Source organism: Sphaeroforma arctica (genome assembly GCF_001186125.1).
Source record: "Sphaeroforma arctica JP610 unplaced genomic scaffold supercont1.97, whole genome shotgun sequence".
Lineage (NCBI taxonomy): Eukaryota > Ichthyosporea > Ichthyophonida > Sphaeroforma > Sphaeroforma arctica.
This window is the reverse complement of record NW_014040461.1, coordinates 54,661-69,171: the sequence shown is the minus strand read 5'-3', so window position 1 is coordinate 69,171 and position 14,511 is coordinate 54,661. Positions and strand designations below refer to the sequence as shown.

Sequence of the window (14,511 nt, the reverse complement as noted above, 5' to 3'; positions counted from 1 at the left end):
AAGTCTAACGTGCAAGTCTGTATAGATGACATAGTCATCTTTTCTAAAACTAAGGGCGAACATGCCGCATTAGTCAGGCGAGTCCTTCAGAGACTCAACGAACAAAACTTAAAGATTAACGAGAAGAAATGTCACTTCGCCTTGAGTGAAATACAGCTCTTAGGCTATCGTATATCTGGGGAAGGTATTAAAATCGACCCCGGTAAGGTGGAACACCTGTTAGATTGGCGAACACCAACTACAGGAAGAGATGTGAACAGCATGTGTGGGTTTGTGAACTTCTTTTCAGATGGAGTACCACACTTGGCTGACTATCTTAAACCCTTTGGACACTTAAGATGTCATAAAGGCAAACTAGGAGACTTGTGGACTAAAGAGTGTGATGACGCATTTAAAGCACTCAAGCGCGCAGTCCAACAAGCCCCTGTTGTACAAGGACCAGTCGATGGCGTGCCTTTTGAAATAGCAACGGACGCATCAGATTAGCACTCGGAGGTGTACTATATCAGGTTATAGATAAGAAAACTAGGTATATACAATTCTTTAGCCGAGCAATGAATACATCACAGTTGAATTATCCAACCATGAAGCACGAGCTACTAGCCATAGTAGCAGTTTTAACACACTTCCGTGATTACTTATGCGGAACAGCTTTTACGCTGATGTGTGATCAGAAGTTCTTCAATATATGAAGGAAATGAAGCCAGACTCTCAACTACTGAGCCGATGGCATGATACAATATCAAAATTTCATTTTGATATCAAACATCTACCAGGGATACATAGCCATTTACCGGATATGTTATCACGCTTCGTACCGGACTTTAATAAATCCGTACGGGAGTTACTAACCCCAGGTGGTTTGAACTGGCTCAAAAGATATTTGGGCCACATACAATTAACATGTTTGCTGCACATCATAATGCACAACTTAAGAATTACAGGACTTTAAATCATCCTTTGAGAGACGCCTTTCAAATAGACCTCTCCAAACATAATGCGCGGGCTAATCCAATTGCCCAGCTATTAAATTATGTTCATATACATAAAGCTACCATCACGTTGTGTTGCCCATTACGGAGTAAATATTCATGGCTCAATAAATTAGTAAGCATGATACAATGCGAGCTAATATATTTAGATAGAGAAGCAGATATTTTCCTATATCAGGGTACCCGAGCCGTCCAGAAGACGCCCTGGAGACATACTATAACATGTCGTATAGATCCCATTGGAATAACCAAATGGACCCCTTCTGAGACCATCCTTAACAAGGTCAAAGAATTAGAGATTCCACTCTCTACCAAATTGAACGTTAAGCAGTTCAAAGGCAACACAGCAATGGAAGTCTGTGCACAAGAAATACAATATACTAATGGCACTACAGTTAAGAAGTGTCAGTCTCTAGCTAGGACTCTGTTTAAAAACATAAAGTCCAAGCCCGAAGTCTTTCAAACCCTATTTTCAAAGGGATTAATGAAAGATAATGCTGAAGCATATACACATATAATGTGACTATTTAATAAATCAGGTGTATCAAACGCACACGAGCGCGCTCATGACACTCGTGCGAAGGAAGGAGAGGAGTCTGGAAACACTGCAGACTTAGAGACCACGCAAGTGGATTCTCAACATCCTACCTTTATTCTGGAGGAGCAGAATGATGAAAACATTCTTGCTTGGCTGACGCAAAACCATAAGCTAAAGCACCAGAACGTAGTAGACGCACTTAACGATGCTAAGCGAAATGGGATCGCGCACCCTAAGCTGGCAATTTTAGTTGACAGAGTATATCAGTCATGTACAGACTGTGATCTCAACCAGATTAAGCGCTATGGGTTCGCACCGCTTAAGAGTGTGACTGAAGAGGTTCCATGGCGCAGGGTCATCATTGATCTGGTTGACCTGCCTACGTCCGAGCACACAGGCGACCGTTACGTATGCCACTTCTTTGATGTGGCGTCACGGTATAACTTGCTCTATCCTTTAAAAGACAAGAGTACGTAGACCGTGGCAGAATTATGTTGCCAAGTCTTTGCTGACCACGGGTGGCCAGGTATCATGTGCGCTGATAACGGTAGCGAGTTATGCGATGACATAATGGAATCGTTAGTACTCGTATCCGGCATGTGCCATAAAGGGGATGTTCCATATAAACCGCAAACACAAGGCGCGAATGAAACACGCCATAGAAGACTTAAGTTCTTCTGACGTACTGCATTAACGGATGATGCAGATGATTGGCATTACCACCTTAAGTGGGTACAAACACAGATGAACGAGTATGCTGATCCGGTTACAGGTACAACACCTGCTCACTATTTTCGTGGCAGATATAGTGAGTTACAAATACCTTTAACAAGGACGAACCTGATCACCATGAGTTACCATGGTTAAAGAAGGTACAATGCATACACAACGTTGTATATCCTTGCTTGCGAGAGACAGGTAACGTGGCCTTATTAAAAAGGAAAATTAGATGGAATACTACCAAAAAGATAGCAGAGTATCAGGTTGGAGACAGAGTTAACATCCGTCAACATAGTTCCGATGCTACTGTACTAACATCGAAATGGATAGGACCATACATAATCTCTGTAGCCGACACTAAAAGTGGAACCTATGAGATTAATAAACCCGATGGCACTAATCGGATTCCGACTATTGATATTATTCTCGCAAGAAGACATCTGCACTTCTTGACCGCTCCGAATTCAATGACACTATATACCATATGTTCATACATTGTATCATACATTCTTGACTATTATGGTCCATCTATTCGTACTCTACCTGATAGTGTGTCGGACGTACCACGACAAGGAACAGGAATCGCTCACTAGGGTTTTAGGGGTTTAGGGTCTGGTGCGGCATTGGCTTACCCCCATCCTCGCTTCTCGACCGGATTATGACGGATAACCTGGTCGTTTCGTACTCTGCACTAACCCATTCCGCGGCACTACACGGCGCAGACCCGATCCGTACCACAGAGGTGAGTACTCTACTTAGTAGGTCAGCAAGAAAATATATGGAACATTCGATAGTAACAGTGTTTTGTCAACACCGGCCCGAATTGACTCAGCACATATCTTCCATTGTCGACTCACTTGGCCCAAGCTTCAAACGGGAATTTACTGACCACTTCTTCCCATCAATCTTTCCTGAACCCCTACAACGACTATGAGAGCCATACCATATGTTCATACATTGTATCATACATACTTGTCATTTTTGAAATAAATAATAATATCCCTAGGGATGATATTCTTTGGCCCAAGCTTCAAACGGAAATTTACTGACCACTTCTTCCCATCAATCTTTCCTGAACCCCTACAACGACTATGAGAGCCATACCATATGTTCATACATTGTATCATACATACTTGTCATTTTTGAAATAAATAATATTATCCCTAGGGATGATATTCTTTATTTAAAGGAGATAGGTTATAATGTATGTACATATGATATGGCTCTCATAGCCGTTGTAGTGGTTCGGGGGAGATCGATGGGAGCGTGGCTAACCAGGCTGAACTGGCGGTCAGTGATGTGGCGTAAGGCTCACAGGTACCTGGGGTTCCGGGAGAAAGAGGATGTTGTTTACTCAAATCAGAGGACGCTCAAAATCGGAGGGCAGCATTCTTACATCTAAGTTCGGGGAATATCGTGTCAGCGGGTCACAATCACAGGACTCCAAGTAGTGGGTGTGTGTTTGCTAACGACGTAAGGTGGTCGAAGCAGCAGACTAATTGTAAGGCTAGGCGGCTCCGTCAGATAAAGCTGCTTAGTTCAATTTTATTAGTCTGATGTTATTGGCCACTTTACGGTAGCGAAAGGGGCCAACAAATATCGGGGGGTTTGTTATATTTTAACATCTGATTAATCCTGTCCCTTGGTTCACGAGGGTCCCCGTTGCCAAGGACCAAGGGCCCTTGACAGGTGTCATTCGTTGACAGCTGAAATCGCCATAGTTCAGTACATCTTGGCTGGGTCTATACAGCTCCTGGATGGTAAGGACTCAGGACCAGGAGGACTCCTCAGGAGCCCAGGTCCCCAAGACTCCAGAGGCCAGGAGTCCTTTTAGGGCTCAGGGCTCAGGCCCAGACCCCTAGGGCCTAGGGCCCACTCACGCTCTGGGTCACAGGCCACAGGGCCCCAGGTAGCCTGTTTCAGGCCTGAAATTATCGACTTTTGGACAGAACATAAACATTTCACAAAAAAAGTCATGCCAGTCTGGACTCTGGACTCTGGCACCATCAATTATTCTGCATTCACCAATCAATATATCCCGTAGGGCGTAGGCCGTAGAGCCTCTGAGTAGAGAGAGAGGCCTAGGCCGTGGGGCCGTGGGGAACGGCCCTACATACGTAGAGTCGTTACTCGTTCGACCCTCGTAGAGGGGGGCTAACTAAATATATAGAGGGCTTCAAGCCGAAGGCCGTAGGGTGTAGCCTGTAGGGAGTGTAGGCCTTGTAGAGACTTTTAGAGAGAACGCCAGCGAAGGTTTTCTTCCGAGTGACAGACTGACAGTTATCAGCTATGACTTATGACTCGTGAGTCAGCTGGAAGCTAATTTACTCTAATAGCTCACTATACAATAGAGATTTCCCAACAGCCAATTGTTTATTTGAAAATTAAAATTTTATGTTTTATGGATGCACTGTAAACATAGTCATGCTGGATTCGGGATTCCTTGGCTCCTGGATATGTATTTTGTATTTTTACAAAAAAAGAAAAAGTGTTTTGTGTTCACAAACTTCAGTCTTCTTCGAGTTCAGACTTCAGACTCAAGATGTCTCAGGCCCTTTAGGCGATTTCTAACCTGCCCGATGAAGAACCGGCGAGAAACTGAAAGTCACAACTCACAGAGTTTGGTCTGTCTTCAGTCTTCCCCGGTCCAGCAGAGATCAGTACACCAGCTACACAGTGCACACAGTAGTGACAGCACTACTATTTATAGGTTATTATTTACAATTTTGAATTCAGAAGGCTATGCCGCGCAGGCGCAGCCGCTGACGAATCAACACCCAGGCTCCAGTCAACACACAAGAGTGAGTGACGAATTTGATTTCCGACGGCCTTTCTTCAAATAAGTTAGTGGTATCAAATACGCCTTTTTTCTTTTAAAAATCAATTCCAGTTGTGAGGACTGAGGATTCGGAGTGGGGACTGGGGACTGAGGTCTGAGGAGTGAGAGGAGTGAGGAGTGAGGACGAGGACTGAGGAGTGAGGACTGAGTCAGTGAGGACTGAGGACTGAGAGTCTGAGATTCTGAGACACCGAGTGAGTGAGGATTGGGAGGATCTGAGCCTTCTGAGGACTGCGGGAGTCAGAGGGACTTCTATTTTACAATATCTAAAATCACCACGAGTCGCTGACACATGTACAAGAGAGTCAAGAGTTGAAGAGAGTGACAACTGAGTACTGACAAGTGACAACCGGAGTATTTTAAAAAGTGTGAACCCAGCCTGTACTCTGTAGTCCTGTACCCAGCTTTTAGGGGTTTGAAAACATCTGCAGTCTGCAGAACCCAGTCACAGAATTGTGAAATGTGAATTGTGGACGTGAACTTGTGTGAAGTTGTGCTTGCGAAGAAGTGTGAAATTCACAGTTCGCTGATAAAAGTGTGAAATATACTTCTTTAAAAAAACAACAATAATCGAACAGAAAAAATCTCTCCCTCGTATGTTTTTAAAATAAATAAATAGAGCGAGAGTCTGAAACTTTGAGTTTGAGATTCAGAAAAGAGAGAGACAACACACAAGAGATTGTATTTGTATACATATTTATTATTTGTTTATGTACATTGTACATACATACTACATATTGACTACTGAGTACTCTATGAATGTTTAAAAACAAAATGAAGTAGCATGCACATACAGTACAGAATCACTACTGACAGTCTGACACTCAGTAGTCAGTACTCAGTAGTCAGTAGTCAGTACTCAGTAGACGCTCAAAAAATATATTTACACTTTATAGTGTCTTTCCATCCCCCCACTACAATCCATACAGAGTTTTCATTTTTCCAAAAAAATAATATTATGAGATAATTTTATATATATTAATATACGAACTTTTATCTATCACCCAATATCCACTGCCAACTCAGTCAATAGAAAATGGTTAAATTCCATAACAGTACGTAAAAATGCATTCGATTTTACTCTGTTATACCTTTTTCTCGTTTTTTTTAAAAAGCAATTGTTCTTTTCAGTTCTCTCTGTTCTACAGTATATGAGTAGAATCATACTCAATTTATCATGTTTGTACAAGCAATTCTTCTTAAAAAATATTTCAGAGTAAATCCTTTCCTTTGTGTGAAACTCAAATCCCACTTACTTTTTAAAAAGATATGATGCCCCAATGTGAATAGGCGATCTCGTCATTTTCTTCTTTCCAAAAGGTTCAAATCACTCATTCTGGACAAAATGAGTTTGAGGTATGCAGTTTTATCAACGAAACCAACAGATCATTGATCATGAGTAGGCGGCAGTCGCCAGAGTCCAGTCGCGTACTCACTGTAGTAGTAAAAATACTCACGCGTTGGTAAAAATTACGTTTTTAAAAATAAATAAATAAAATTCAACCCCCTCCCCCAGTTCACTACTGCTCCCTGTACCGTGAGTACAGTCAGACCTTTTTGACGTTTCAATGTAAATATTGGACTAAAACTCAGATAGACAGGAATTGTTTAGTACTTTTGGACGTACCATTGGAATATTGAGCCTAATTAGAACGGATAAGTCTTCTGAAACTGGACAAAAGTAAAGTAGACAGAAAAAGAGGTTTGACTGTATTGCTTATTCCGTTGAAGGCCGATTTTGAAAAGGGTTCAAGCTGAGACTGCGCCGTGCAGCGTATAATATGTACGGATGTACAGTACGATTCTACATGTATTTCCTGTCATATCTTAGTAGTTAGGCACAGATAACAAGGATGATGCTGGCGAAGAACAAAGTCAGTTTTTGAACACGGAAGTATAACCGCTGCAAATACATACAATAATGTACTTAAAATCAGAAGTTCTACAATACGCGTCCGCCTTAGAAGTTAAGCATATACGTAGTGGTAAACCAAAACCTCAACTTGCTCGAGATCCGTTACTGCAGACAGTAGATCGTCCACAATGGGCAAAGCCACAAGACGTCGAAATTAGCTTATCCACACACAATGTTTCAAACATGTATTTTTCTCCTAGATTAGTATCACACAACACACTCACACCATCATCAGGCAAAGGGAGCGAAATAGCCGTCGAGAGATCAGCGGTTTCAACACAAGGTCCACGATTCCAACCCAAATCGATGACTAATACAGCAAGCAAGCCTAATTTAGAATATAGTGCAAACGATACTGATCCCCTATTCAATCATGCCAACCTGGAGACCTCAGACCCAAAATACAATGAAGTAGCGGACGTCATACCAGATGAAGGAAGGAAGTGGGGAGTCTATTCATATCACATGGGCGAGGCTATCCAGAAAGATTCCAGACTTCGTTCGTGTAAGGCTGTGAGGTCTTTGTCACTCGATTCTATAAGTAAAATCAATCAATATCCTCGTAGACAAACGTCCACAAATATTACAAATCGGTACAAGACTACTGAAGTTTCAGATTTGTTGCCAAGCAACCTTCAAGTCGAACGAAGCAAAGGGCAGAGAAGTGATATTGAACAACTCAAATCATTCAGTTTCAGAAAGGGTGAACATACTAGACCTTCAACCGAGCAGCATGATGGCGTTCAAATATTGGCTAGCGTACAATCTGCCACGGGAGTTTATGACGATGTTATCGTTAAACAGGTGGTGTCAAAACTCGACCACCTACATACGCCTAAATCTGCTATGAAACCTGTTACTGACCGAGCCAAGATGCTGTCAACAACGGTGAGTTTACCATCAACTGCGTCAATCAATGTACGCAAGTCGTGTATACGGCCAATGAAAGCAAAGCAGATCGCTCCTACCTCTGATACTCCGAAGTCCAAGATGACAGGAAATATCACACAGCCTACGATTGCTCGACAAGCTTTAAGATCGATAACGCCAACCAGCGGAGAAGTGAGGGAACAATACTCTTGTGGAGACATCGCACCTTTTACATATGAGATGATCGACAGTACGGCGAGACTGCAATGCAATCAACTCAGAAAAAATCGATCTTATGGCGACATCGAATCATCTACGAGCCATCCAATCGACATTAAATATTTCCGAACGATGAAAGCAAACAACTCACCCCACTCTTCGGAGGAGACTGAGAGATATGAATCTGCACCTTTTACTAGTGAGATGACGGACTGTATGGCAAGTCTGCAATGCAATCAACTCAGAAAGCAACGATCTTATGGCGACCTTGAATCATCTACAAGCCATCCAATCGACATTAAATACTTCCGAATGATGAAAGCAAACAGCTCACCCCACCCTTCGGAGGAGACTGAGAGATATGAATCCGAACCTGTTACTAGTGAGATGACGGACTGTACGGCAAGTCTGCAATGCAATCAACTCGGAAATAATCGATCTTATGGCGACATCGAATCATCTACAAGTCATCCCATCGACATTAAATATTTCCGAACGATGAAAGCAAACAACTCACCCCACCCTTCGGAGGAGACTGAGAGATATGAATCCGCACCTTTTACTAGTGAGAAGACGGACTGTACGGCAAGTCTGCAATACAATCAACTCAGAAAGCAGCGATCTTATGGCGACCTCGAATCATCTATCAGCCATCCAATCGACATTAAATACTTCCGAACGATGAAAGCAAACAACTCAACCCATCCTTCGAAGACTGAGAGCTACAAATCCAATTCACAAATTACGAGTTCTCAAGATTCTCCCAACTCCCGTTGTATACAGTATAAAAAAAAATGCTTCACTGAAACCATCGCGCCGGCAAGTGTATCGATTGACTGTAAAAACAGTGGTGGACCAACGCTGTTTGCGAACGTTCAGAGTGCACCAAGGGTTTCTCCGAGACCGTCAAGAACATACCAACACTCTAATAATGCTTCACCTGTGCACATGATGGCATCGTCGAGATCGACACCCGTTGCTACAAAATCGACGACTATGTTGGGTTCGCCAGCATCAGGGTTGACCATGCGACCGCGACCGCGGCCGTCTGCCTTGGTCTGTCGATCTACAACACAAGTCGTGCAAAAAAATTGCAAGGAGAGTGTGATGAAAACTAGTTCTAAGATATCTCGACATGCAACCGACAGTGGTGTATATACTTCTTCGCGCTCAGAGCATGGTGGTGTGCATACAAAGGATGAGGACCTGGTCTGGACGCAATCCGAGCCTAACGACAATTACAGGGCATTGAGCGCTGTCAGTAGCAGCGGAGACGCCGCACAAAGTAGTTCAAGTGCGATGCGTTCTCACCAAGACAATGCTACCGACTCACGAAGCTTATGGTATACTACTACGAGTGGTCGTGGTTCCCTCCAAACGGCACCGGCCTTAAGGAGCTGTATGTCAGCAGGTGAATATGGCGTGAATTCTTCTCAGACTACGACTGGTCAAACAGGACCCCGATTTCATATACAACCACGCCCTCGACCACGTACTCAACTTTCAGACTCTAGGAATGGCACTCCCGCAGCAGACGTGTGTACTAACATGTCGCAAGCCGAGGTTAGTGCAGAAGGGAGAGTATCGCATAACTTCAAGTGCTCTAGTAGCGCCCCTGTAGGGACCACCGCACTCCAACCTTTGAAGGGTGTGCGCAACTCATCAGCGATAGTGGCAAGCCCATTGAATCCAAAGAAGGCTTCATTGCCACGGAACACGTACTTCAAGGGCAGGCGATCTAGTGAACAGAAACTCCAGTTAAGCGATAGTAGTACTGCCGCGGCGAAGGAAAACGCCTTACGGTCTACCAGTATGGGCGGCTTTCCTGGAAAACGGGTTGAGAATAAGGACAAGAACAAACCCATTTTCTTTGCCAACGAACAAACGGACGGCTGTGACCCTTTTTGTCAAAAAAAGGATAACATCCCCAAGTTTCCCTTACTAGTCCCCGAGCCAAACCAAAGGCCGAGGATTACCTAAGCCGACTACTTGAGCAGCTGTGTGCAATTGGACCACACGGAGTACCACTCCGAAGACGATATGGATTGCAACGACGCTGACTTCCTTATCCCGTCACGCCACCTGCGAAATGTCTCCCATAGTAAACTGTCGAGTATGTCTTCCCGCTGGAACGGCGAAGGTAATGACTTACACGAGAACGCGATAACCAAGACGATGAAAGATGTGAGGAGGCACATGCAAAATCGCGACCAGAACTTGCTATATTAGTAAGTGTCGAACAATTGTGAATAAAGAAGAAAGTATTGGATGTAAAGAACGAATCTATCAATTTAAAGACGAATGTGATAGGGTGCATAGCGAAGGTAACGTTCTTGTCAGTGTACGCTCTAACTCGACAACATTTATCGCTAGTTCAAATGCTATCCGCATATGCGTGCATTTACCTTATTTATTTGTTGCTAAATCTATGTGGCCTGATACTTTCAACCATTCGATGTTTCAGTTCAACTTTGGGCTATTTGATGCAGTCTCGAACAACGGACTATAGAAAACTTTCGCTCTCAATGGTATCCAGAGTGCGCTTGACTTGCACTCATTTTGAGACTCTTGGCAGTCGTTTAGAGGTTCCGAACTTCTCAAGGGAAACCATACTGGCTATGAGCTCTCACTGCATATGTGGTACGAGAGCAGTTGACATATGCCTCGCTAAGTCCCGAACTTCCCAAAGAAAACCATACTAGCTATGTGCTAACACTGCACATGCGGTCATACAGCAGATGACACACCCTCTCTCCCGTACACATTCTTCAGAGCCGCCAAGTTGCAAACTAATTCAGGAAAACCACATTGACTGTGTACCTGCACCACAAAGGTGATATGCGTTCCGTGAACAGGCACTGATTACTAAGTGTGTCTCACTCCCATCAAAGTACCGAACTTCGTCCACACTGGCGGGGTACTGGTTCTCTACTGTTGTTCAGAGTGCCGTGGACATGCGTTGGTCCCATAGAGGCAGGTCCTTTGGGGGCAAGAATTGCCTGCACACAGAGATGAAGCACCACGGGTGAGAGGAGAACGGACACCTGAGCGCGCATTTGGAAGTGTGATTCACATCTACAGTGGGCATGTATACGTCAGTAAACCTGAGTATATACACATCTACAGTGGGTATATATACGTCAAGAGACCTGAGTATACACACATCTACAGTGGGTATATATACGTTAGTAAACCTGAGTTTATACACATACACAGTCGCAGGCATGTCTTTGTCATATGCATACACTGTGTTCAAGAAACGCCTAGTATCACCCGTAACACCATAGCGAACGCACCTGAAGGCTCTGAGCAGATGAGGTGTGTCCCCAAACATCTGGTTGACCTGATCAAGGAGTTGGTGCGCCGATACTTTACCCCTTTTCGCATTCTAAACTCCATCCCAACCGAGACCAGAAGGGAGTACGGGGAGTAGGGAACAAGTGAGTAAATACGCAAATAAGTAACGCAAGCAGGAAACAAGTGCGAGAATAAGCACGTAGGTAACGAAAATAGGAAACAAGTAGTGAAAGAAGCACATTAGTAACGAAAATAGGAAATAAGTGAGGAAATAGGCAAACACGTAAGGAAATTGGGAACAAGGAAGTCTAATCAGAATAACATATTGTGTGTGTGTGCGCGCGCGCGTATGTGTGTGTGTGTGTGTGCGCGCGTATGTGTGTGCGTGTGTGTATGTATAAGTGGACAGCTGATTGATGCGTTACCTGGGAACTTCATTACAACTACAGGTGGCTCTGCACTTACCAGCAGCAGTAGCATAAAGTTCTTGTATTGATCCTTCTTAATTCGCTTCACCTGGGGCGTGCAAGAAAGAGAGCGGAATAAGGTATTGGAACACCCGAGAGAAGAATTCCAGAATATTCTAGGGTTTAGAGTTTGGGGTTTAGGACACTGTCACAGACACAGACACACACACACATATATATATATATATATACATTGGTTGTACGATCACTGAAGTGGTAGAGAGATACTTATCATAGGGTCATTCTTGATGGGTCTTAGATATGTTACCAATTAAATACACACACTTGCTTGCTTCGCACAGAAAGACGTATACACTCGGATGGATACATCACAAGGGCAACCTATTCAGTTGCAGTACAATCCCACCTCAGTCATGTACGGCTTAGATCCCTGTAGTTCAGCCTCAGATGGCACTTTGTTGGCTGTAGAGGAAGCACAAGTTGGCATATGAGAACACACATACTCAAGTGTATGTACATGACAATGAAGCTCATACACACTCGAGTGTCTGTGGTAGGGGTAGACTAGATAGGTAGGAATAAGTGCATGTGTACCTGATACGAAGTTTGTGTGAGGTATTGGGTATATACGTTTTTGTCTTGCCAGCAGACTGACCTCTCACGCTAAGGACCAAGTTAACGGTATCTTGTTTTGCGTACTTTACGTACTATAAGCCTGTACACATACAGGAAAGATTGTGCGATCCCTAAATTCATAATATAAATGCATAATTCTAAGGAATTCGTTATATACTTTCCTACATGGATATTCGAGTCTATATATATATATATATATATATATAAAGGTGATAAAGAGGAGACTTACACATGCAGAGTATATACTTTCATATAAAAATACACTTGTCTTCTAAATATATATCATAACAATATATTTGAGAGAATCACTTAACGAACAATGAGGATATCGAGTGTATGAAACTTACACGTACATAACACATACCTCCAGAAAGGGATACACATGACTTCTATAAATAGGTATGCACATGTCTTCTAAAAATAGATGCGCAGATGTAAAGGTCTCTACATATGGACACATATATCATATTTATATCAATGCACACATCGAGTGCGCGTGAAAACTACATGTGCAGAACATATACTTCAACAAGAAGGTACACGCATGTCTACTATAGATAAAGTTACAGATTGAATAAGGTCTTTCAATACAGATACATATATCATATCTGTATATATTGAGCGAGTCACTCGATGAACAACGGGCAGATGGAGTGTATGCCTGCATATGCGTATTGCCAAAACCAAAGACAATCAATTCCCCGACATACCCTTCACCGCTTCAATCCCCCGACATACCCTCCACCGCTTCAATCCCCGCAAACGTTTCTGATGAATTGCTGGCGCCAAATAATGAATTTGGCGTTTTCCGCTTCAAGGGTCTCGATTTTGGGTTCACTTTTGGCTTTTGAGTGCTACATATGGAACAAGAGGAGAGAATTTAATATAAAGCACAAGTCCAATGACGTGGTCGAAGGGAAGCGTTCCACCTTACATACCAAAACGGAATTGGGTGTGTGATGTGTGTGTGATGTGAATATGAAGGTTAGTGATTGGGTGCGTGGAGTGTATATGAAATGTCTGGGTGAGTGTAGTGCACATGAAAACCAGGAATTAGGTATGCTGCGCATATAAAAATAAGGTATCGGGTGTGTGTTGTGCATATGAAAACCAGGAATGGTGTGTGTGTTGTCATACGAAAATTAGGAATAGGGTGTGTGTAGCGCATATAAAATTCTGAAATTGGGTGTGCGTTGTGCATATTAAAATCACAAATTGGGTGATTTTTATACATACATGGTCAATTACACCGCTCATATGTGTCCATTGAATTGGTGTCGCATTTGATTTAGGGTTGGCTTACTATATTTAACAAAGTTACTCAGAGCTAACAAATATATTCACACACACACACACACACACATATATATATATATATACATATATATATATATATATATATATATACACGTCCCGGTTATGATTGCAAGTGTTTTCGGTTGTTATTGACCGAAGGTGATGACTTGGGCAGTTAAATAGAATGCACACACGGTTTGTCTCCAAATTTCCATTTCCACTAACCACAGACGAGGAATAATTATACATCCACATAAACAAACGAATACTACAGACACAAATGGAATTAATATAATTCCAAGCACAACACAGGCATACATTCATATATGCAAATGAATATAATTCCAGACACAACACAGGCATACATTCATATACGCAAATGAATATAGCTCCAGACAACACTCAGGTACACATCCACATGTTAAATAAACACAGTAGATGTGCACACACCCCTCAGTCGCGGCTTCGATTCCGAGTGCTTTCGGCTGTAGTTGGCCAAAGGTGACCACTGGTTTCGGTTTTGGCGGTGAGAAAAAGTCCCTACCTCCGTTGGTGTTGTATTCTGAGCATATCGAAGAGACGAATGAATTGTGTCACAGAATACGACAAATACGACAAAAACCGTACAACATGACTAGATATGTGCGTGAGTACAACTGGAAATTAATTCTCTGTGCTTGCACACTATGGAAAAATTAGATTCTTCACCATGCATGGTGTATATTTATATATATATAACATATATACATACATACATACAT

General features: G+C 42.8%; 2 protein-coding genes across 2 annotated transcripts; one reads left to right on the top strand and one right to left on the bottom strand.

Moving 5' to 3' along the window:
* Window positions 1-7,310: 7,310 nt before the first annotated feature.
* Window positions 7,311-10,106, top strand: SARC_02220 (hypothetical protein; the record flags this gene model as incomplete). Its single annotated transcript, XM_014304026.1, has 1 exon — window positions 7,311-10,106. One exon carries the CDS (start codon window positions 7,311-7,313, stop codon window positions 10,071-10,073), a length of 2,763 nt encoding a protein of 920 aa, XP_014159501.1. The 3' UTR covers window positions 10,074-10,106.
* Window positions 10,107-10,457: 351 nt separating this feature from the next.
* Window positions 10,458-14,465, bottom strand: SARC_02219 (hypothetical protein; the record flags this gene model as incomplete). The annotated part of the gene is made up of 7 exons (XM_014304025.1): window positions 10,458-11,092; window positions 11,390-11,481; window positions 11,856-11,906; window positions 12,225-12,280; window positions 13,193-13,308; window positions 14,201-14,312; window positions 14,459-14,465. The coding sequence occupies 7 exons, from the start codon at window positions 14,463-14,465 to the stop codon at window positions 11,032-11,034; spliced, it is 495 nt and encodes a 164-aa protein (XP_014159500.1). The 3' UTR covers window positions 10,458-11,031.
* Window positions 14,466-14,511: the final 46 nt, after the last annotated feature.